This window comes from Emiliania huxleyi, assembly GCF_000372725.1.
Source record: "Emiliania huxleyi CCMP1516 unplaced genomic scaffold EMIHUscaffold_240, whole genome shotgun sequence".
Taxonomy (NCBI): Eukaryota; Haptophyta; order Isochrysidales; family Noelaerhabdaceae; genus Emiliania; species Emiliania huxleyi.
The window spans coordinates 95,469-117,565 of NW_005200249.1; the positions used below are offsets into that span (position 1 = coordinate 95,469).

General features: G+C 67.2%; 8 protein-coding genes across 8 annotated transcripts; 5 read left to right on the top strand and 3 right to left on the bottom strand.

Moving 5' to 3' along the window:
• Nucleotides 1-142: 142 nt before the first annotated feature.
• Nucleotides 143-3,061, bottom strand: EMIHUDRAFT_558154 (hypothetical protein; the record flags this gene model as incomplete). Its single annotated transcript, XM_005778692.1, has 2 exons — nt 143-658; nt 3,047-3,061. The coding sequence occupies 2 exons, from the start codon at nt 3,059-3,061 to the stop codon at nt 143-145; spliced, it is 531 nt and encodes a 176-aa protein (XP_005778749.1).
• An 880-nt stretch (nt 3,062-3,941) lies between these two features.
• Nucleotides 3,942-4,609, top strand: EMIHUDRAFT_366984 (hypothetical protein). The gene is given in 2 exon segments (XM_005778674.1): nt 3,942-3,998; nt 4,014-4,609. The coding sequence occupies 1 exon segment, from the start codon at nt 4,147-4,149 to the stop codon at nt 4,309-4,311; it is 165 nt and encodes a 54-aa protein (XP_005778731.1). The 5' UTR covers nt 3,942-3,998; nt 4,014-4,146; the 3' UTR covers nt 4,312-4,609.
• Nucleotides 4,610-4,827: 218 nt separating this feature from the next.
• On the top strand, nt 4,828-6,299 carry EMIHUDRAFT_236785 (hypothetical protein; the record flags this gene model as incomplete). Its single annotated transcript, XM_005778675.1, has 3 exons — nt 4,828-4,973; nt 5,042-5,324; nt 5,517-6,299. 3 exons carry the CDS (start codon nt 4,828-4,830, stop codon nt 6,297-6,299), a joined length of 1,212 nt encoding a protein of 403 aa, XP_005778732.1.
• Nucleotides 6,300-6,756: 457 nt separating this feature from the next.
• On the top strand, nt 6,757-9,779 carry EMIHUDRAFT_236787 (Hypothetical protein; the record flags this gene model as incomplete). Its single annotated transcript, XM_005778676.1, has 5 exons — nt 6,757-7,746; nt 8,203-8,472; nt 8,617-8,940; nt 9,024-9,065; nt 9,171-9,779. The coding sequence occupies 5 exons, from the start codon at nt 6,757-6,759 to the stop codon at nt 9,777-9,779; spliced, it is 2,235 nt and encodes a 744-aa protein (XP_005778733.1).
• An 890-nt stretch (nt 9,780-10,669) lies between these two features.
• EMIHUDRAFT_443432 (hypothetical protein) lies at nt 10,670-12,565 on the top strand. The gene is made up of 7 exons (XM_005778677.1): nt 10,670-10,758; nt 10,835-10,916; nt 10,987-11,175; nt 11,283-11,471; nt 11,679-11,870; nt 12,073-12,432; nt 12,456-12,565. The coding sequence occupies exons 1-6, from the start codon at nt 10,688-10,690 to the stop codon at nt 12,193-12,195; spliced, it is 846 nt and encodes a 281-aa protein (XP_005778734.1). The 5' UTR covers nt 10,670-10,687; the 3' UTR covers nt 12,196-12,432; nt 12,456-12,565.
• EMIHUDRAFT_443435 (hypothetical protein) lies at nt 12,518-13,678 on the bottom strand. The gene has a single exon (XM_005778678.1). It carries the CDS (start codon nt 13,650-13,652, stop codon nt 12,807-12,809), a length of 846 nt encoding a protein of 281 aa, XP_005778735.1. The 5' UTR covers nt 13,653-13,678; the 3' UTR covers nt 12,518-12,806.
• A 322-nt stretch (nt 13,679-14,000) lies between these two features.
• Nucleotides 14,001-14,567, top strand: EMIHUDRAFT_236790 (hypothetical protein; the record flags this gene model as incomplete). Its single annotated transcript, XM_005778679.1, has 1 exon — nt 14,001-14,567. One exon carries the CDS (start codon nt 14,001-14,003, stop codon nt 14,565-14,567), a length of 567 nt encoding a protein of 188 aa, XP_005778736.1.
• Nucleotides 14,568-16,158: 1,591 nt separating this feature from the next.
• On the bottom strand, nt 16,159-18,486 carry EMIHUDRAFT_236792 (hypothetical protein; the record flags this gene model as incomplete). The annotated part of the gene is made up of 7 exons (XM_005778680.1): nt 16,159-16,170; nt 16,726-17,049; nt 17,183-17,565; nt 17,727-17,945; nt 18,042-18,163; nt 18,317-18,345; nt 18,418-18,486. 7 exons carry the CDS (start codon nt 18,484-18,486, stop codon nt 16,159-16,161), a joined length of 1,158 nt encoding a protein of 385 aa, XP_005778737.1.
• Between the last annotated feature and the right edge of the window lie 3,611 nt (nt 18,487-22,097).

Below are 22,097 nucleotides of genomic sequence, written 5' to 3' on the forward strand. Positions count from 1 at the left end.
CCTTTTGGTTCGAGGGGCCGGGGAGTGAATTGCTGCATACTGCAGATGAGAGATTCAATCTCCACACGAAGAGGGCGGCCAAAAGGCATATGCTCTGCGTCCCTAATGTCATCATATGGCGCATGCAACAAGCGACTCTCAATCACACTTCTCCGCCGCTCCCGTCCTGGTCGCTCCCCCCCCCGCGCTGCCCGCAGTCGGCGATGGTGACGCCCCGCACCGGCGTGCCGGCGGCAGAGCCGCACGCGCCTCCGATGGCGACCGCGTACTCGACTCCGGCTACGACGCGGCCGAAGACGACGTGCTTGCCGTCCAGGTGAGGCAGCGCATCGAGCGTGATGAAGAACTGCGATCCGTTGCTGTTGGGGCCGCTGTTCGCCATCGAGAGGAGGCCCTTTGCAGAGTGCTTCCGCACAAAGGGCTCATCGTCGAACCGGCGGCCGTAGATCGACTCGCCGCCGCGCCCGTCGCCCGACGTGATGTCTCCTCCCTGCAGGATCTGCCCGGGCACCATCCGGTGCAGCTTGCTGCCCTTGAAGTGCAGCGGCGGCCCTCCGAAGGCCTGGCACCTGCCTCTCTCGCCCGTGCAGAGGCAGCGAAAGTTCTCGGCTGCCCTCGGCGCGACGTCGGCGAAGAGCTCGACCTCGACGAGGGGCGCCTGCTCACAGCAGTGCACGCGTGCAGGAAGGACATCCTCACGCCGTGACCGGCACCTCCACCGCCTATCTCCTCCTCCTCCCCGCCCTCGGCGCCATCGACGACCAGCCGAAGCCAGCAGCGAGGGTTCGAGCTCTCCACCCGCTCGCGCCACAGCGCGTGCCGCCGCAGCGCCTCCCACCCCTTGGGCGCCCCTCCCCACCCGATGCCGAGCTCGCTCGTCAGCTCGCCGCCTCCGCCGTCCGCCCCCCCGCCGCCCCCCTCCAGCGCCGCCAGCAAGGATGCCTGTCCCGCAGCGAGGCCGCGAGGCGTGTTCCCCTTCCGGCTCGCCTTGTCCGCGTCCGCGCCTGCGCGCACGAGGAGCCGGACGCAGAGCTCGTGCCCTCCGTTCACAGCCAGCAGCAGCGGAGTCACTCCGGCCGGCTGAGTCTGCTCCGCGTCGACCTTCGCGCCCGCCTCGATCAGCCGCACCGCAGCGGCGGCGTGGCCTCCACCCGCCGCGAAGTGGAGGGCTGTGGCGCCCTTGCGGTCGGAGAAGGCGGCGTCCGCTCCGTCGCTCAGCGCGCGCGCCAGCCTCGCCGTGTCTCCGGCGCCGGCAGCGTCGATCAGCGCGTCCGTGGCGGCCTCTGCGGCGGTCTGGGCGGCCGGCTCGTGCAGCGTGATGTCGAAGCAGAGCGTCGCGTTGGGAGCGACGAGCGGAGGCTTGCCCTTGCGGCCGTACCCGAGGCTCGGAGGCACTGTCAGCCGGACGGAGTCGCCAAACCGCACGTGCGTCAGCGCCGCGTCCCACCCGGCGATGAGCTTGCCGCGGCCGAGCCGCACAGCCAGCGGGCCGCCCGCGCGCTCGGACGAGTCAAAAATCGGGCCGTCCTTGTCGCCGACTCGGCCGGTGAAGCTCACGCTGATGACCTGACCCTCGGACGGAGCCGCCGGAGCGGGAGAGGAGGTCGGCGTGAGCAGCTCGAGTCTTAGGCCGAGCGGCTCAAAGGCGGCGGGGAGGCGAGGCGAGGCGCCCGGCTGCGGCATCGACAACGGCGGAGCGGACGCCGCCTTCTCCGACCGCAAGGGCGCCACTCCTGCGGATGCGTCCTGCGGACTCCTCGCGGCCGAGGACGATGCCTCCGCGCCTTCCTGTGGACGATGCTTCCTCCGAGCGCGCGAGCGGCCTTCGTGTTTTCTTTTTAGTAAGTCCGCAAGAGACGCAGACCTTGCCCCACGCGCCCGCCTCGAAACAAGCCTAGGAGACAAGCCTAGGAGACAAGCCTAGGAGACAAGCCTAGGAGACAAGCCTAGGATGTGCTGTCCCGCGATTTCGGCCGGTTGTGCTTCTGTGAGGTGTGAGTGAGGTACGCCGTGCAGACTGATCTTTGCGCCTGATGCTGTTGCGTATCGTGCTATGTCCTAACGGCTCGTTTGAGTGAGTATTTTGTGTGTCAGGTAGGTAGGTAGAAAGGTGAAGAACAGCCAGGCTCGGACTGGACACCAACGCGGTATGGGTGGACGCTGGACAGATGATGACGACACGCACGAGCGACACACAGACACAAACAAGCTCACAAGACACACAGCCAGCTGGCTGCCACACACCCTGAGTTGGCGTACACATAACTCAAGGCCACATCCTCCCTGTCGCCCCCCCCAGCACTCCAAGGTGCCAAGAGAAACAAACAAGGGCACAACAAACAACAGACGACAGGAAGTGACATGTGAGGCTAGAGCAGCATGCTCCACCTCTAGCAATCTCTCCGGCCGGCGAGGCATGGGCGAGACCGTATGTGGGGTCTAGTGAGGTGTCTATGGACGCCCTCCTCATGGGCTAGCTGCCTGCGGCTAGCCCTAATCTCGCACTCACGGACAGTGACAATCAAATGGGTGAGTGTTTGCGAGCTGAGGCGCGTGTGCTAATTCTAGGCCGCACGTCGTGGCACTATGACGTAGGTAGACGTGCGACTGCAGCGCGCCCACCACAGTCTCGGTGGGGCGCGTGTTAGCGATAGAGTTGCGGGGAGAGCCATTCCCGACTTTTTGGAGGCGGCCCCCACGCCACGGGTGCCAGCCGTGCCTTCGCGGGAGTCGTCTCCCGAGCCGCGTCCCGTCGGCACCGTCCCCGAGTGGTCCCGCCTTGGCGGCACACACTCTGTGTCACGGGTAACACCTGTGCGTATACGTGTGGGAGTAAGGCCGACGCGTCCGTATGAAGTGGAGGCAGGTGCGGCTGCGCCGCAAGACCTCTCAGCCCGTCAGTCGTGTTGCGTTGCTGCCGCTCAAGAGAAGTCGTGTTGCTGCTGCTCGCTCTCTCAGCGTTGTGTTGCTGCCGCTCGCGCTCTCAGCGCTCTCACATGAAGCCAGACACGCTGCTCTACATCGCGCCTCGGCTGCCTCCCGGCGCACCGCCGCTCGTCATCGACGGCGACCTCTCCAAAGCGGCCTGGGCGGCTGCGCCATGGTCGTCGCCGTTCCAAGAGATCAGAGGCGCCGATGCGCCGGACGGCTCTCAGCCGCCCGCGGCCTGCGTCACGCGGATGAAGATGCTTTGGGACAGCGAGTACCTCTACGTCGGCGCGGAGCTCGCCTCTGACTTTGAGGTTCGGGCCACGTTTACGGAGCGCAACTCGCCCATCTTCCAGCAGGACAGCGACTTTGAGGTGTTTGTCGATGCAGAGGGGTCTTGCCACGCGTACAAGGAGCTCGAGGTCAACGCGCTCAACACGGCGCTGCCGAAGCTGCTGCTCACGCGACAGCCGCGAGGCAGCGCCTCTTCACACCTGGTGGAGCCTGCAGGTGTGGAACCTGCTGCTCACGCGGCCCTATGCGGACGGCGGAGGAGAGCACTCGGGCCGAGTCGCCCAGCCAGGCTCGAGCGAGCACTACGAGGCGCGGCGGCAGACAACGGCAACGCGCGTCTTGCGAGGCCGGCTCAACGCGCCGGAAGGCGCCGCCAGGGCTTTCGAGATGGCTGGCTGAAGCACTCTGTCCGACGGCGTTTGGCTTGCGGTCAGGCGCCGCCTGGGCCGTCGAGATCGCCCTCTGCCACAGCGACACGCTCGCGCGCCAGCCAGGGGCGGTGAAGCCTGCGGTGCGTGGGCGGCGGATGCAGCGCGTTGTGAACAGCGGCTCTTCACGCTGTCTGGGCGTGGGCAGGTGGGGGGCGCGTGGCGGATCAACTTTTCTCGCGTCGAGCGGAAGGGGGAGGTCAACTGGGCGAGGCAGGGGCGGTGGCGTGGTGCGGAAGGTTGAGCGGCGTCGCTTCACGGCTCAAGGCTGTGCACAGGTGTGGCGGCCGCAGGTGGTGTGGGAGCCTCGCAGGAGGCGGTACGAGGGCAAGGTGACTTCCCTGTCGCCTCGCCTCGCCTCGCCTCGCCTCGCCTCGCCTCGCCTCGCCTCCTCTCCTCGCTCCTCGCTCCTCCTGTCCTGTCTCTCCCTCCCTTCGATCTCCTGCCTTCCACCTCCCTCTCTTCGATCTCCTGCAGGTGAACATGCACCTCCCCGATGCGTGGGGTCTCGTCAAGTTCGCGCCGCACGCCGCCGCCGACGCGGGAGAGACCACCCTGCCGGCCGACAGCGGCGCCGTGGCAGGCACCGCCCTCCTCCTCGTTGCTCGACGCAGAGGCGACGGGCGTCTGTTGCCGAGCCCTCACGCGAGTCGAGCTGTGAATAGCGCACGCGGCGGCGATGAGCGTCTACTACGCGCAGCACGCGCACAGGGAGCAGCTCGGCGCCTTCGCGCCTTCCGTCGCGGCGCTGCGAGCCCGCGCGCTCCTCGACGAGCACGAGGGAAGCGCCGGGAGGTGCGAGGTGGAGGTGAGCGCCGAGGCTGGCGCGGCCCCCCCAAAGGCGGGGGAGGCCTTTACTGCATGTGCCCCGGACGCCCAAAGCGGCGTGAGCGTTTCAGTCACGCACGACCGGGGAGTCCGCGTCAAGGGGACTATCATTTAGCCCCCCCCCCCCCCCCAGTCGGCACCGTCTCCGGTCTCTCACTTTTTTATACCTGCATTTTGGAGTTTTCTCGATAATTCTGAAACTACTTGTTGTCGCCCGCTTTAGCCTTTACCCTGTTCTCGACCACACCGGGGACTCCGAACCCGTCCGCGGCCGCGTCCCTCGACCTCTCGCCGAGAAAGCGCGCCCGTCCTTATCTCGGAAGGTCCATAACGAGACATCAGGAACAGCATGGCCCGCGTCCCTGCCGCCCTCGCGCTCTACCAGCTCGTCCAGATCGTTGCGCTGCCCGTGGAGCACCCGGCCCGCCACCTCTCCCTCTCCTGCCACTGCCTCGCCGAGAATGTGGACGGGTCGGACGCCGTGCTGTGCCCAATGTGCGCTGAGCCCTGGCCTCCTGCTCCTCCTCAAAGCCCTCGAAAGCACTCTCTCCACGCCGCTCTAGGTGCGTCGCAAAGCACTGCCCGGGAGTCGACGCCAACGTGCATTGCACCAACCCGCTGTACGAGGACTTTGACACGACCAAGAAGCAGGAATGCGCCGGCAGCGTGACGGGGCTCAAGGACCGCAACTCCGCCGAGAAGTGTCGCGCCTCTTGCCTCGATCACGCCAAGGACAACGGCTACTCTGGCGACTTTTGCTGCCAGTACAAGAGCGACGGTGACAAGTGCCGCGTGGCAGAGGATGGGAGCACGGCGCTGAGCGGCAACAAGAAGTGGAACGCCTTTGTCTTCCACCCTTCCTTGTCGACCTCGCCTTCGCCTTCGCCGTCGCCGTCGCCGTCGCCATCTCCGTCTCCGTCGCCCTCGCCATCTCCGTCTCCGTCGCCCTCGCCAAGCCCCTCTCCGCCTCCGCCGGCGGAGACATCGGTCGAGACGCCCGCGGGGTCCCTCGTCTCACACTACTGGGACTGCTGCCAGTTTGCGTGCTCGGCCTCGCCCAACACCAACCCGGTCTTTACGTGCGACGCGGACGGCTCCAACCCCCACGCCAGCTGCTACGGCACCCTCTCCACCTGCGAGGGCGGCACCGGCGCCGCGTGCACCTCGTACGCGCCCTTTGTCGAGGGCGACACGCTGTACGGCCTCGCCGCCGTCTCTGCTGGGCTGAGCGGCGCGATGGATCAGTGCAACCAGTGCTACTCGATGGAGCTGACCAACTCGAACAGCGCGGCGGTGAGCAAGATGGTGGTCATGGTGACCAACACTGGCGATCTGAAGAGCGGCTTCGCCTTTGACCTCCTCGTCCCAGGCGGCGGCTTTGGCGAGTTTACGGGTTGCTCGCAGATGGCTGGCTGGGACGTCTACTCGGCGGAGGGCGGCGGCTGCTCCGCCGACAGCGATACGGCCAGCTGTGCGCGGTATGGTGGGTTCTACACTTCGGACCTCTGCGCCAAGGCGTTCCCCGGCGACACCACCGCCTCGGCCGCCTGCCACGACGTCCTCTTTGGCGTCTTTCCGCCGCAGGATCTGCCCGCGAGCTGCCCAGGTACCTACGACCCGGCCCGGGCGGCGGAGTGCCCAATGTTTCGCGACAACCTCGAGGTTGCCAACGTGGTGCCGGTCGAGTGCCCCGCGCAGCTCACCGGGGCCGTCTCCACCTGCGAGGCGTGCGGTTCGAGCGGCTTTGACTGCGGCGCCATTTGCGGCGAGCCCTACGACCAGTGCAGCTGCGGCGCGCTGCAGGATATGTGCCCGCAGTGAGCGCGCACAAGAGCGACGTAGAAGAGGGCGGGAAGTGTCGACTATTGTGTGTAGTAGTGCCCGCCTCCATTTACCCTTCGGTCCATTCAGCTCGCAGCTCGCCACCGTGTCGTCCCTGGCGTCGTCGGTTGAAGGCAAGAGAGTAAACGACCTTTCTCAAAACAGCTGTCAGATGGGCTCCTGCAGGGTGGCGCGCGGACCGTCGCGTGTTGTCGAAGTTGAAGCCGCCGAGGCCGAGCGCCTCGTGGAGCGGCGCCGAGCTGGGCAGCATTGCGGCCGCCGAGACAGGCTAGAAAAAGAATCGACGACCTTACGGAAAAGAAATCCAGCAAAAAGAGAAAATCCCGCTCGTAACGGCCTCGTTCCAGACGCCGACAAGGGCGCTCTGTGGCTCGCAGTGAGGTCAAGCAATCGCGCTGGAGGTAGCTCGCACAAGCAAGCGCAACCAGAACCGAACATGCCCCTCTTCTGCTCTCGCCCTTCGACGAGGACGCGCGTCCGCAGCGAGCCTCTCGCGGCCGCCCTCAAAGAGCAGGATGAGCGGATCAAGGAGCTCGAAGCGGAGGTGGCAGCCCTCGGCCGTGCAGTGCACCTCACCAGCGACGTGTCACAGGGGGAGCAAGCGGTTCGAACCGTGCACCCCGCCAGCGACGTGTCACAGGGGGAGCAAGCGGTTCGAACCGTGCACCCCGCCAGCGACGTGTCACAGGGGGAGCAAGCGGTTCGAACCGTGCACCCCGCCAGCGGTGCGTCACAGGGGGAGCAAGCGGTTCGAACCTCCATGGTGGACGACCGCTCCTCTGCTCTCGAGGGCGACGCGCCCAAGGAGCGGCTCGAGGCGCTCACTACAGCCTACCAGCGGCTGCTGCAGGAGGAATCGGCAAACCTCTCGGCTATCAGCCGCTCCTCCCTCGTCGCCATGTCGCGCGACGGCCTCAATGGCTGCTCGCGGGCCGACGCAGAGCCATGCGACGTCTTCGACTGTCACTTGACCGGCCTCATCGACTCGCAGGACCTCCCCACGCTGCGCATTGCCCTGCTCGACGCGGCTGGAGGTGGCGGCGGCGGAGCGGGGAGGGACTTTGACGCGGACGACCCCTCGACCTGGTGCGACGACCGGCTGCGGCGCCTCGACGCAGACTCGCTCGTGGCGCTGCGTCGCACGCTGGGCGGCGGCGCTGGCGCGGGCCTGCCCATCAACCAGCCGCTCTCGATCATCTCCCTTTTGGACGAGCAGGGCCAGCCTCGGCACGGCGGGCAGGACATCTCGACCTTCTTCTTCCCGTTCGACAAGCACGCGCTGACCCACTCCAAGGACGCCATCAACGACTTCGTCCTGCTCGCCTCCGCCTTTGACTCGCCCACTCCGCACAACAGCAGGGAGCGCCTCGCGGCGCTGCGGGAGCACCTCTGGCCCAAGGAGGCCTCGCCCATGCACACGCTGCGCGTGTCGCCGCTGCACTGCCTCACGCTCCCAGACGCCGCGCGGGCGCGCGCCGGCATCCCGACGCACGCCGCCTTTTACGCGTTCTGCCACCCTCCCGACGCGTCTTCCGAGGCGGAGGGTAGCTCGGTGACGGCTAAGGCGGCGGAGGAGGCGGCGGCGGTGGAGCGGACCGCGACGAAGGTTGTGCCGGGGCTGGCTGCGTCGGACCCGCTCGTCGCCTGGCTGCTGACGGGGGCGTACGTCTACTTTGACTACAAGTACGACATCGTCGCCGTCAACGCCATCTCCTTCTCGCCGGAGGGCGGCAGCTCCGCCCTCTTCCTCGGGCCGGCCTGCCCGCTGCCCGCGACGGCGATCGAGCCGCTCTTCGACGGGCAGCGGTGGCGGCGGCTCCCGGCGGCGGTGGCGGCGGCGGGGCTCGGCTTTGCTCGGATGGCGTGGGTCACTCCGTCGGAGTTCCTCGGCGACACGATCTACTCCAAGTCGGGCGGGCTCGCGCTGCTGCACGAGGACGACATCGACCGCCTCGAGGACGTGTCCAAGGACGGCCGCTTCGACGTGGTGCGCACGACGCGCAAGGGCAGGTCGCGCTACTTCCCCATCGTGCGCAACGAGCCCCTGCTGGAGCACCCCACCATCCGGCTCCGGGAGGGCGGCAAGTCTAAGCCTCTCGCCGTCAAGCGCGCGCTGCTGCACGCGTGGCCTCCCGAGGACGGCCTCGCCGCGGTGCGCCACTTCGCGAGCACCTTTGCCGACGCGCGGATGCGGCCGACGCCGTACATCGCGCCTCTCTTCATCCACGAGATCTCGAGCCAGCGCGGCGCGGCCGTGGGCGCCGCGCGGTCGGCAAAGTTCATCGAGCCGACGCAGGCAACGTTCGACGAGGGGCGCAGCGCGGCGGTCGGGCTCGAGAAGGCGCTCGTCAAGGAGGGGTTCGACTTCGACGCGCGGTGTGACCTCCTCGGCGTCACCGAGAAGGCGGCGCTCGAGAAGTGGTCGAGCAGAGGGCTCCAGGACGGCAGGGACGCGCGCTGGCTCGAGGCGGTGCGCGCCGAGACCATGCGGCTCGTCGCCACGCAGGGGGGGGAGGGGGCGGCGGGCGAGGGCGACGCGGCGCCGCTGTCCCTTGAGGCGCTGCACCGGGCGGTGCCGTCGGCCCTCTGGCTGGCGGCGCCGGGCGGCGAGGCGGCGGCTGTGGCGAGCGAGGCGCGTGCCGGTGCGCGGGCTGCTGCCCTCGACGGGCGGTGTGGACGCATCCTCGACACGTCCCTCTCTAGGCGGAGGCATTGCTGCGCGAGCTGAGGCGGAACGTGGAGTACGTCCTCGACGAGGAGGCGCGCGAGGAGAAGGCGCGCGCGGCACGCCCGGGTGCGGGGTTTGGGGCCCGAGCGTGGGGTTGAGGTTGCCCCCGCTGCGGCCGGCAGGTGAGCGGCAACGACGCGGCGGGGAGCGCGGTGCTGCGCGATGCGGGCAACTTGAATAAGAGGCTGGCCGATTTTGTGGCGATGACGCCGGCGCGCGTCGCGGAGCTCACTTGGAGTGAGGTGGCGGCGCTGCGGCTCTACACGTCGTCGACGTTCCGGCTGATCAACGGCCCGCTGCGCGCAAAGCTGAAGCCGCACCCGCTGGCCGCGACGGCGATGCTCGTCTCGAACGCGCTCAAGAAGATGCGCGCCAACCACATGGACGCGGTGGCGAAGTTCCGGCCGACCTTCTTGTGGCGCGGCATGCGGGACATGGCCGTGGAGGAGAACTTTTTGCTGCAGGGCGGCACCGAGCTCGCCTGCATGAGCAGTTCGGCGAGCCTGGCGGTGGTGGGCGCGTACGCCGCCTCCTGCACGCCGCTCCTCTTCCGGATCAAGGTGGACTCGCCGATGGAGCAGGGGGCCGACGTGAGCTGGGTGTCGCTCTACCCGGGCGAGGCCGAGTACCTCTACCCTCCCCTCACCTTTGTCAAGCCGCTTTTCGTGCAGGACATCAAGGACGTGGACAAGGGCCGCGTGGTGACTGTGAAGCCGTCCTTCCCGAGCTGAGGGAGGCGCTGTGGCGACGGGCGGCTCTTGCCGAACGACTCGGCGGTTGAGCGTGGCCGCGTGTTGAGTGCGCTGAGCGGCGATGCGCCCGCGCCTTGGCGGCGTGTGGAGCGGCTAGCGCCCGTCCCGCCGACGGAGGCTGTCCGCCGTCGTTTTCGCGCAACGCGAGGGGGTGTTATTATGGATCAGCAGAGAAGAGAGAAATAAATATGAGAATTTTGAGAATATGTGGCAATATATATCTCGAGGGCGCGAGAGAGGCGGCCGCGTCCCCGGCCTCCGTACCGCGAGCCCCCGCGAGGGCCTCTCCGGCCCGAGTCCCCGACACGCAGGTCGTGTGCCACTCGTGCCAGGTCGCAGCGCGTCCGCGCGTGACACCCCGCGTGTGACACACCAGGCGCGTATAGGTGTGTGCCGCCGCCAGTCGCGAACCCTGGGTCAAAAGGATTCTTTTCTTCGCTCTCGCCCGCTCACCGCCACCCCGCCCCCCGGCCGCCGAGAGCAGAGCCAGAGGAGCGGTCGTCCACCGCGGAGGTGCGAACCGCTTGCTGTTGCTCCCCCTGTGACACGTCGCTGGCGCGGGTGCACTGCACGGCCGAGGGCTGCCACCTCCGCTTCAGGCTCCTTGATCCGCTCATCCTGCTCTTTGAGGGCGGCCGCGAGAGGCTCGCTGCGGACGCGCGTCCGTCCTCGTCGAAGGGCGAGAGCAGAAGAGGGGCATGTTCGGTTCTGGTTGCGCTTGCTTGTGCGAGCTACCTCCAGCGCGAGTGCTTGACCTCCACTGCGAGCCACTGAGCGCCCTTGTCGGCGTCTGGAACGAGGCCGTTACGAGCGGGATTTTCTCTTTTTGCTGGATTTCTTTTCCGTCACGCTGTCGATTCTTTTTCTAGCCTGTCTCGGCGGCCGCAATGCTGCCCAGCTCGGCGCCGCTCCACGAGGCGCTCGGCCTCGGCGGCTTCAACTTCGACAACACGCGACGGTCCGCGCGCCACCCTGCAGGAGACAGCCTAGATCTGCCAGCAGTGGTGCTGACTGCTGGCGCTCTGACGTCGCAGGAACCAGGTCCTGGGTGCGCAGGGTGTCGCTGCGCCGCGGGTGAAAAAGACGGGCACCACGATTGTCGGCGTCGTCTACAAGGCTCGCCGCTCGCGCGCTGTATCTCGCGCGCGCCGGCTTGCGCCCATCTCCCGCGCCTCTGCCGCCGCAGGACGGTGTGGTTCTCGGCGCAGACACGCGCGCGACTGAGGGAGAGACGGTGTGCGACAAGAACTGCGAGAAGATCCACTACATTGCGGACAATATCTGGTGCTGCGGCGCCGGCACCTCCGCCGACACCGAGGCGACCACGCAGCTCGTCTCGTCGCAGATTGAGCTGCACCGGCTTGCGACTGGCAAGGTGCCCCCTCTCCTCCTCAACGCCTTCCCTCTCGCCTCCCGCCCGCTATGCTCCCGCCGCCGCCCTCGTGCTCGGCTCCGCTCTGACCGCAGCCCTGCCTCCTCCAGGCGCCGCGCACCATCACCGCGCTCACGATGCTCAAGCGCAAGCTGTTTCAGTACCAGGGCAACATCTCTGCCGCGCTCGTGCTGGGCGGCTTCGACTGCAACGGGCCCTCCCTGTACACCGTCTACCCGCACGGCTCCACCGACTCGCTGCCCTACGTCACGATGGGCTCCGGCTCGCTCGCTGCGATGGCGCGCTGCGCCGCCCTCTCCCTCCTCCTGCCCGCCACTGCCACCGCCGCCGCTGCCACCGCCGCCATAGCCACCGCCGACGCGTCCCGCTGCCGTCGGCCCATCGCCCTCGACGCTTCCACCACGCACCCACATAGCCGCTGCCCTCCGTCACCCCTCCGCCGCCGCCCCTCCCTCACCTCGCGCCCCTTTGCTCCGCCTCCCCAGGCCGTCTTCGAGGCGGAGTACAAGGATGCCATGAGCGTGGAGGAGGCGAAGGCGCTGGTGCAGGCGGCCATCATGAGCGGCATCAACAACGACCTCGGCTCGGGCGGGTCCGTCGACATGCTCGTCATCAACAAGGACGGGAACACCGTGCTGCGCAACGTTGTCCGGCCAAACGAGCGCAAGTTCCGAAAGGTGCGGCGTCTGCCGCTCCCCCGTCTCTCTCTCTGCCGGTTCTCTCTCTCTCTCTCCTCCCTCTGTCTCTCCCGCCTCTCTCCCCCTCCCCGCTGCCGCTCCCCGCTCCCCCACCCCGCTCCACCGCCTCCCTCCCCGCCGCTCCCTCAGCACGTCCTCTCCTGCCGCCCCTCTCACGCCCCTCCCCTCCCGGCCGCACCAGGCGGGCGGCTACTCCTTCCCAAAGGGGACGGCCAAGGTGCTGACGCAAACCTTCACGCCGCTCTCCTCCCTCCCCATCGACGTGACCACCACGCGCTCGCCAGCAGCCATGGAGGTCGGATAACCCGGCTGCGCCCGCGCCAAGGAAGAGCCACCCTCCCCTCGCGCCTCTGCTGAGGTCGCTCCCTCGCCGCTCCCCCCACCCGTTGGGCTCGCGCCGTGCTCGGGCCGGGTACGCACGCCACGGACACGCGCGCGTGGCGGTCTCGGTTTGGGGAGGCGGAGGCGGCGCGCGAGCTCTAGCGCGGGGTCAGCGGGGAGCCGTGCCCGCGCCGCCGCGGCCGCGCGGGGCTCGCTCGGTCATCTCCTTCACATTCGATTTCACCTTCCTTGTTTTGCACGTTTTCGACGTTGGGGGCTCACAACGGACTCTCCGCCCTATTGGCAAGTGTTACATCGCATTTCTTGTACAATAACACGGGCTGAAGAAGATACCACTGCACCGCGCACACACACGGGTACGTGAAAGACAAGCGGGATCTGACACAGGTGCGGTGCGGCGGGCTCTCAGCGTCGCTCTCTCTTCTTTGGAGGCGCGGCCGCGCCGGACGTACGAGGGGAGGGGTGTCCCTCGGACGGGGCCTCGAGCCCGCGCGCTGGGCGCGAGCAACAGAGAGCCACCGGCGAGGCAAGTGGGTGGCATGGGGCATGGGAAGTAAGTTCGACGAGGGGGGCTCATATGCTGCCGCCCTCCGAGACGGACGAGCAGTAGGCGCTCCAAAAGACGGAGTTGACCGACACCCAGAGGACGTGGTAGGGCGGCGGCACCACCGTGAAGGTGAGCGCGTGCACCGCCGTCCACGCCACCACGTTCGCTCGCAAGGTGGGCGCGAGGTGCTCCGAGCAGACGGCCTGCCGCAAGGCGTCGTGCGGCGTCGCGGCGCGGCCCTGGAAAAGGTCCGTCCAGGCGAAGAAGCCGACGAGGACGGGCGCGTACGCGACGTGGTCGAGCGCGATCTTGAGCCCCACCGCGTGCATCGGATTCCGCAGCACAACCGCCCTCTCCAGCCAGTTGTACCAAAAGTGGTTGAACGGCCCTGCGCAGACGCCGCCCCAGCCAGCCATCACCGCGGTGCGGCGCAAGTCGCAGCCGCCGCCGCCGGAGGAGGAGGAGGGGCCGGCGGAGGAGGCCTCGGCGCGCGGCGCGGACGCGACGGACTGCGCCAGGAGGTCTCCGATGGCTGCAAGCACCGCCGTGGTAACTGCTCTCGTCAGCAGCGGCCGCTCGGTGTTTGCTCTCGCGTACGCGTCGGCGGCGCGGTGGACAGAGGAGGGCACGGCCGAGCGGGCGCGAAGCCCGAGCATGTAGGACGCGCCCGCCGCCGCCGACGCCAGCTGCAGCGCATACCTGTACTCGTGCGGCGTCTCGGAGACCACGTAACCGTGCGGCGCCCACGGCGGCTGCGCGCCAGTCGCCTTGCGGCGAAGCGGCGCGCGAAATGGGCGGCCACGGCGCGTGGTTGGCTGCCGAGGGATGCCGCCGCGGATGAGGCGCGTGACGTTTGAGTTTCTATTCAACATGAATCTAGAGCCCGGGAAGGTGTTCGTCGAAGGAGTCGGGATGTTGATGTGCGGCCTTGTTTTCCCAGAAAAGAATTTCGCAGAAAATTCGCGCTTTTTTTTCTTTGGAGCTTGTGTGGCGCTGCACGCCTCCGAGCGGGGGCGGGGTCTGCCCGTCGGGTTGCTGCCCTAATCCCACCAGGGGTTGAATGCTCTATTTATTTAGGGGCTGCTCCTGAATTTGGAACCGTCCTTAGGTCTGCTGAAAGAACTTGAAACGCGGAAACCTAAGATAAAAGAAACGCAACACGGACGTAACGGCGCAGCCAGCACGGGAGGCGAGAGAGAGAGCCGCCTCTGCCTGCGAAAATGCGCTCCGCCCCTCCGGAGCACCTCGCCTGCGCCGCGCTGCTCGCGGCGGCCGGCTGCGCGATCGCCGCCGCCCGTCGGAGGACGGAGCGGCGAGAGCGGCAGGTGCGGCTCGTGCGGGCCTGCAGGGCGGCGGACGCCGGGGCGGTGGCGGTGCAGCTCCGTTCGGGCGCAGATCCCAACGCCGAGGACACCCAGGGCTGCCTGCCGCTGGTGGCGGCGGCATCGTGCGGCCGCCTGGACGCCGTTCGCGAGCTCCTCCGCGCGGGCGCCGACATCAATGCGCTCGACGCCGGCGGGGTGGGCTGCTGCGCCTTGTTTGCGGCCTGCATGCGCGGCCACCTTCGCGTCGTGGAGGAGCTGTGCGCGCGCGGCGCGTCTCGCGACGCGCACAAGGCGGGCCATTGGAGCGATCTCGACCTGCATCTGGCGGTGGAGGAGGAGCTGAGGGACCTCCGAGCGGCAGAGGAGGGGCAGCAGTCGCTGGCGTTCCATCCAAGCACCGTGTCCGTCAGCGCGGTGCTGGAGTGGCTGCGCACGAACCCGGTGCCGCGTGGGCTCAAATGACATCCCGCGAGAGCTATTCGCCCACAGCTCTGACCTCTGAGCTCGACCGAGTCCGAGAGGAGTCGCAGCATGCGCGATGGATCCCGCGCCCGCCGCGCCACTGCGAGAGCCAGGCGTGGCGTTGTCGTTGGCAGTTTCCAGGGTTCGGGCTCCTTGCCGTCTAGGGGGTCTAGGCATCCCAAAACTCGCGAAAAATCGGCCCGCAAGGTCCGCGCGAGGCTCGCACGGCAGTCCACAGAGGCGGCGAGACGAGGCACGAGCGGGGCGGAGCACGGGACGTTGCGGAGATCAGCTCAGGAGGATGTACGAACTACGATCTACGAAGAGATTAGGAGCAGCAGGGACCCGAGGGACCATGTGGAAGACGGCTAGTGCTAGTCCCCCATCGGGAGGACGACCCCGGCTAGTCGCCGACCACACCCACAAAGAACCCTGCACAAAGATCGCAAGGGCGGGGACCTGTTCCTTTTCACCCATCTCACACTACACTCTACAGTTGGTTTTTTTATTTATTTATTTTAAGGCTCGAGGTACGAGGATACACCCTACCACGTACCCCTCTAAATCTGGAGCCGTCGCGGGGCGGTTACTGGCCCGCCCCACGGCTTTACCTACCTATGAGCTATGTGTCAACACCCGTCCCAACCCGGAGGTCTTTTGCCCGGGCAGACCCCCGTAGACGGCAAGGAGACGAACCCACCCCGCCGCTTCGCTCCGCTCCCCACGCTCCACGAAACGGCACGAATGGCGCTGCAGTCGCCGCTCTACACCCTCGCAGCCCTGCCTTGGCTCGTGCTCTCTCCCCTCAACGTGATCAAGCTGCTCCTCAACACCGTCTCTCCGACCGCCCACCTCTGGGTAGCGCCATTCGCAGATGCTCGTGGCGGTGGCGCTCCGCGGCCGACCAACCGTCCGCCTGCCGCAGGTGCCCAAGGAGACGGAACAGTGCCAGGCCGGCTGCGGCATCGCGCGGATGTGGGCCACACTCTTCTGGTCGCAGCAGTTCTGCTGGGCCTGCGCGCTGCTGTACACGCGGCACGCGCCGCACCAGGAGGGGCTCATTCTCTTCGGCGCCGTCACCAAACTCATGGTGGCTTGCCTCCTCCTCAACGGGCGCACAACTCCTCCGAGACGCCTCGAGACCGCCTACCCAACGCCACGTCCGAGCACATTCTCTCTCTCTCTCTCTCTCTCTCTCTCTCTCTCTCTCTCTCTCTCTCTCTCTCTCTCTCCGCTTCGCTCCCCAGAATCGGCGCCGCCGCCGCCCTCCTCCCCTGCTGCCTGCCGGCCTGCGCCTGCAGCCGCAGCTCGCTGCCGCCCTCCGCCACCGTAGGTACATGAGCGGTGTGGTGCACTGGCCCATTGGCCAGGCGTCGACGCACGCAGGCGGCAGCCCCTGCACTAGGCTAGCGCTCTTCACAGCACTAGGCGTGAATAGGCCGCCGCCGCGTGGGAGGGCGTCTTTGCGCTGCTGATGCTGCTCGACGTGCGATCCGCACAGATGCGCCGCCCGCGCAAGGAGCGCTAGCTGCGTGCAGAGGACAGGAGAGGCGCGGGGTGTGCTGCGCACGTTAGGAGAGATTATAGACGATTAGAAAAAATACTGACGTATGTAGTATCATGGAAACCCCACAAAAAGAAGCGGCGACGGCGCACCGGAACGCCCCCCGTGCTCGTCAAGCCTCCACGCCGGGGGCTCGCGCGTCGCGGCGGGGCGCCTCGCGGGGCCGGGGGGGCTGCGGGGGCTCCTGCCTCCTCCACCGACCACCGACTTCTCCATCGGCACCGCTCCACCTCCAGCTCCACGGCGCCACGCAGAGCCAGAGGGGCGCAGCCGCAGGGCGAAGGCCTCGCCGGCCGCCCCGCGCCCGGGGGAACATAATCGGCAACACATAAGTGCAAAGAGGAGACCCCACGCGTCGACTGGCGGAACGGGGTGGCGGCAATGTGGGCGAGCATCGGTCCGTGCGGCTTGGACGTGGTAGCAATTCAGGCAGAGCGTAGATGCGCTTGGGCGCTGATGGCCGCGTCTGTCGTTTCACCTCTTGGACTTGCTGCGACGTCTCTGCGCCTTTCGCTCCGCCGCGCTGCCGCGCCCCGCCGCCCGCTGTCCGCCCGTCCCCACCGCGAAGCCGGCCGCCGGCCCGGCGCCTGCGACGAGGCTAGCGAGCGGTACGCGCCTGCGAAGGAGCTCTTCGCGGGCGATGCCGTCGGCAGGGACGGGGTCGTCGCCCACCGCGACCGTCATGTGCGCGCTGAGGGCTTCGAAGAGCGACTCGGGCCCCTCGCCGGTGCCGCGCTTCTCTCCCCACCAGGGCCTGCCCACCACGGCATACAGCAGCTGCTGGTCCGCGTCGGAACGGTTCGGGAGCCAGCGGCGCCACAAACGGTAGTCGACGACGACGGCGTCGCCGGCACGCGCGAGCAGCGTAGACCTTCGCTGTACTGTGGCGGCTGAAGGCGACGCGCACTGCCGTAGCACCTGGCGATTAATGGCAACGATGGTAAAGGTCGCAAAAAGGCGGCAGCTTGAGGAGGCAGTGTCGGGGGGGCAGTGTAGAAAGGCAGAAGTGTTGACGGAGGCGGAGGCCGTTGGTTGGACGCACCTCGCGCACCCTGTCGGCCGACTCGCTCCAAGTAAGCGGCTGCCCTTGCCAATCTGGTGCCTGCGCCACAGACGCCACAAGTGCCTCCCAGTCGTCCGCCACCTGTTGGTGCGCCGCGGCGACTGGCAAAGCTGCGAGCGGCGGCGGCCGCCGCGCCTCGCCTCTCCCCGCGGCATCAATGAGAGCCTCGACGATCCCCGCGCCTCCGTCCGCCTGCTTCAGGTGGTCAATTACCTCTCCCACGCTGAGCCCCTCGGTGCCGAGCGGCCGGAGCATGCCGAAAGATGCAGCGGAGGCTGCGCCGCCGTCCGCGCCGAGCCCGCCTTTTGGACGCTCACCGCCCCGATACTCGCGCCCTGGCACGTGCGACCCGCGAGCGAACTCGGCTGGCCCTGAGAGCGGCGCCGGTGGGAGCAGTGGGGGTGAGGGCGTCGAAGGGAGAGAACGGAGAGGCGGGAGCGGCAAGGCGAGCCGCGAGGAGCGAGGCAGTGGATGATGGAGCGGTGAGGTTGGCAAAGAGGCAGCGGCGGAGAGTAGTGAGGGCAGCTGTGACCGTTCTCCGGTGTCAGGTCATTGAGCGGCACGTAGCAGGTCAACGCATACGGAGGGAGGGGGACGTCGACGTCGAAGAGGTGCGTGCCTTCCGCGCGCCAGGGAGACGCCTCCGGGTTACCGCCGCCCTCGCCCCTCCCCTCAAGCTCAGACCACTCACTCCACGACGATGATGACATCGCAACGAGCGTCCCGGCGGCAAGACACTCGGCGTCGTCGCCTACGACGGGCCAGGGGCGGGACACGCCGATGCAGGATTGGGTAAGAGTTCTGCGACAAGCCGCCGGGACAGGGCGAGGCGGTGGCAGCTGGACACCGAGCGCTGCAAGGAGGAGGTTGCGCAGGGGCTCGGCGGAGAGGACTGCTCGGACTAGAACCCCAGTCGTCCGCTGCTTGACCTCGATCCGTCGTCCCTCCTGCTCGACCACCTCTGCGTACCTGTGGCCGTGCGGACAAGACACCGACAGATGATTAGCGCGCCGAGACACAGGCCGATGATGTCGAAGATCGCTGTGGGGATGCTTGGCGGCGCGAGTGGAAGGCGGTGGACTAGTGGCGTGCGTGGTTAGAGCAGGGATTGGTCGTTCGCACCGTGGCGGCGCCGGCTTCCCCGCAACCACCTGCCGGAGGAGGAGGTGGCGGAGGACGGACTGGCAGCGGTCACCAGCCATGTCCCTGCACCACGACAGCACCTCCGGTGCCAGCACGCCCGGCAGGTGGCAGACGCCGCTCTCGAGCAGTTCGGCAGTCGGGGCCGACATCCATAACGACGCGTTGCGATATCGGGGCCGTCCACGGGCAACCGAAACGCGGCCCGTCCTGTTCACAGCCTTGTTATTGAGAAGAAAATACCTCCTATGGCGCTGTGCGCTGGCCTGTGAGAGGTTGAGGTGCGAGCCCTGGAGATTCACAGCCTTGTTATTGTTTTAGGTGTATTGTTGGCAGACAAGACTCACAGAGCTCACACAGAATCACAGCGGGAGGAAAGCGGCGAGTCGCAATTCCAGGGGTCGTTGTGGCGGGCCACCCTGTCCAGAGAGGCATGGATGCCAATCTGGGGTCTCTCGACCGAGTCTGATTTCGCCTCGCCGCCTCCCGGTGGTGGCTGTAGAGCCAAAGCGGCGGAGATGGCGGGGGAGGGCGGGGGATCGAGGAAAGCACGACTCGCACCGACCCTTCACGAACCGAAAGGCTGCACCCGGGGAAGGCACAGTAATCCGGGCACGTGTTGGGCGCCCCGTTCCGTCTGGGGCTAGGTCGGCTCAGGGCCCCGTCCACTTCCCTCCCACTTGGCGCGTGATAATGGGGAGATGCCACCCAGGCCAGCCAGGGCAGGGGCGGGGGCGAGGGCGGAGGGCGGGATGGGCGCCAAGCGGGAGGGAGCGAACGGAGTGGAACGCACAGATGGGGGATGGCGAGGGCGGAAGGGCGGGGAGCGGGGAGGACGGCGGGAGGGTGGAAGTCGGCATGGGCGGGCGGTGGGTGGTTTGGTAGGGCGGGGGGGAGGGCGAGGGGTGGAGTAGGGGGGCGGTGGGGGCTTGTTATTGAGAAGAAAATACGTCGTATGGCGCTGTTCACAAGTAGGTCGCCCCTCATTGTTCATTGCCTGCAAAAAAAGCGCGGTCTCGCTTTGGTCGCGAGAATTCTTCCCTCCGCCAACTCCGACACTAACTAGGGGGTTGCATCAGAGGGGGGGGGGTCTGAGGCAAGGGGGCCCAGATCTGCTCGTCTCAGAGGGTACCCTCTGTGCCAAGAGAGGCCATCCACGAGCGGCTCAGAGGGTGCCTGGGCCGACCCTCTGAAGGCCTGTGCCGCCAAGCCAGCCTCTCTCGGCGCAGCCTCTGAGGCTAGTGTACGGGGACCCTCTGAGACGCCAAGGCAAGCCCCGCGAGGCCGCTCCTCAGAGGGAGTTTTCAGCGGTATTTCAAGTCTGTCGTGATCCCCCACCAAGCAGAGAGAACCCCCCCCAGCAGGCCCAGCTTCCATTGCGCATTGGTTTCGGATACCTCAAGTTCGAGTTCACTAGGACGCCGCGGCGCCTCATGGCCAAGCTGGAGCAGGGGACGGATGTGGAGATCACTACCTCCTCCTCGGGCGGCCGCTCCAAGCACATCCTCACTCAAGTTGACGGGTCGGCGGCGCCGCTGGCCGCGCGAAGCTGTCGCGCAGGGGTCGGCGCGGGCGCTGTGGGCGAGCCTGCAGCAGCAGCAAGCGTGTGTGGTGCCGGGCGCTCGAAGCGTAGAGTAGCGCCTTAGTCATGCTCGCTGCTTCCGCCCCCTCCCCGCCCTCCCTGGTCAGCGCCGTTCGTGGAGGGCTAGGCGCTCCGGCCTCCGCCCGGGGCTCTCTCTCGCCTCTGTCTGCCGAGAGGGGGCTACCCTCTGAGGTCAACGCCCTCTGTGCCGCGCCAAGACAGACCCTCGGCCGGGGACCCTCTGAGGCCAAAATCAGCCAAGAGAGGCCACAGAGGCGGCACAGAGTCAGAGTCAAACCCTCTGTGCCGCCAAGCCAGGGGTCCGACCCCTCCTCAGAGGGGGGTCTGAGGCCTCAGAGCGTGTACAACCCCCTACTCCGACTGAAGAGAGAGGTCTCCCGCCGTTGCAACTGCCATGTCACGGCCGGTCGGCTGCAGCTCTCGCCTCGCTGGCGGCGCGGTCTGGTGCCGCGGCGCCCAGCTCTCCTGTGGGCTCGCGGCGGCTCGCCGCCGCGGTGCCGAACAATGTGATCAGTCTGGATTCGTCCCGGCGTGCCGCCGGTGCCGCTTCCTCGCCAATTTTTGGCTCGACCAGTTTGTCGACAAAGTTGCCTCCGAGCTCCTGCTGCTCGACTACGCGGCAGAACCGGCCCATCGCGGCTGAGACGTGATGCGCCGGCAACGGGGCAACGGCGCGGGACCATTTCCAGGCTCTCTCGAGCAACCTCAAATTTGGCCGATTTTGTGGATCTCAACCCTGCTGCTCTCTGACCACAACCTCGCGGCCCGCTGCGCGGCTCTCCGAGCGCGAGAGGAGTCGTCTACGAGGCGGCGGCGAGCGCAGGCGGCGGCGGCGCGGCGGCGCGGCGGCGGATCGCGGCGCAGACAACGGCAGGAATCTGCGGCAGGCTGCTGCCTGCTGCTACAGCAGCCGCTGCTGCTGCTGCTGCTCCGCCGCTGCCGATTGCGCTCGAGTGCTCCTCTCGCTGCCTACTCGCTGCCTCGAGGGAGGAGGGGAAGATGTCGAGCTGAGCTTGCCTCGCTTGTACCGAGGCCCCTCCCCGAAAGGCAAGTCTTAGCCACATGAAATCCGAGACCCCTCCCCACCGCCCCGATCCCCCCACCCCCTTGCTCCCCTCCCCCCCTCGGGAGGGCCGAACTGAGGCGCCCGAGGGGACCCCGCAATTCCCTTCCCCCCTCGGAGGGCCGGACTGAGGCGTCGAGGGCCCCACTCTTTCCTTCGCATAGCGGCCACTCTTCGGATCGCTGGTCGAGCGACCCGGGGGATGCCCCGCGCGCCTGACCCAGGCGCGGAAACGAATCTGCGAGGCGTGGCCGCTCATGCGGCCCGATGGGGAGGAGGGGAAGACGTAGGGCGTGCTTGCGCGCCTTTCCGAGGCCCCTCCAACCCACCCGCGCTAGGTCTCGGGTTTGACGCATGGGGTCACTCCCGCGAAACTCGGGAACTAGCCGGGGCAGTCGGAGAAGGGGCAACTCCGTGCACTGACGGTCGGCCGTCAGAAAACACGCCTCCGTGGCTCGGGTTACACCAATCCTCGCTACCGGAGGGCGCCTGGGTCTAAATTTAGTGCGGTGTGAAGTGTTTATCTACTGCATCTTTAGCGCACTTTAGCGCAAATTTAGCGCGAATTTAGCGCAACTTTAGTGCAAATTTAGCGCAAATTTAGCGCAAATTTAGTGCGACTTTACATCCAGATTTAGCGAGGTTTAGTGCGTCTTTAGTCCAGCCGCGCAGTAGGATCCAGCCGCAGCCCCTCGCTGGGCCTCCCTCCCCCTGTCCCCCTGCAGTCCCCTGCCCACTCGCAAAAGTTCCCCGTCCCGTCCCCAACCGAACGAAGAAAACCCGGTGTATTTGCCATTGCACTTAGTTAGGAGGAGGTGCATGCCTGGGGCTGGATCCAACATGCTACGAGTACACGCGTATGTAAAGCTGCTTGCGGTGACTACATGGATCATGGCCATTTGGCCGTTTCTGTCATCGTGGTCTGGATCCTTCATCCTTTGGTTCAACATTGGTTTTGAAATTCCAACACCGACCCTCACCTCTACTCTATTACAGCTGGTGGTCACGGGCACAGCATGGGTTGTGCGGTCGGAGGTGGTGCTTGCGGTGGCGCATTCAACTGTGCTGGTCCTCCTCTCGGGAATCGGTGCTGTGCC

What these genes read in the sequence shown, in the direction of transcription:
- EMIHUDRAFT_366984 (XM_005778674.1), top strand. Translation starts at nt 4,147, where the DNA reads ATGCGTGGGGTCTCGTCAAGTTCGCGCCGCACGCCGCCGCCGACGCGG.
- EMIHUDRAFT_443432 (XM_005778677.1), top strand. Translation starts at nt 10,688, where the DNA reads ATGCTGCCCAGCTCGGCGCCGCTCCACGAGGCGCTCGGCCTCGGCGGC. An exon ending in ACCGGCTTGCGACTGGCAAG is followed by an intron (nt 11,176 to 11,282) that starts GTGCCCCCTCTC and finishes TGCCTCCTCCAG; the next exon opens with GCGCCGCGCACCATCACCGC. An exon ending in CCGGCTCGCTCGCTGCGATG is followed by an intron (nt 11,472 to 11,678) that starts GCGCGCTGCGCC and finishes CCGCCTCCCCAG; the next exon opens with GCCGTCTTCGAGGCGGAGTA.
- EMIHUDRAFT_443435 (XM_005778678.1), bottom strand. Translation starts at nt 13,652, where the DNA reads ATGTTGAATAGAAACTCAAACGTCACGCGCCTCATCCGCGGCGGCATC.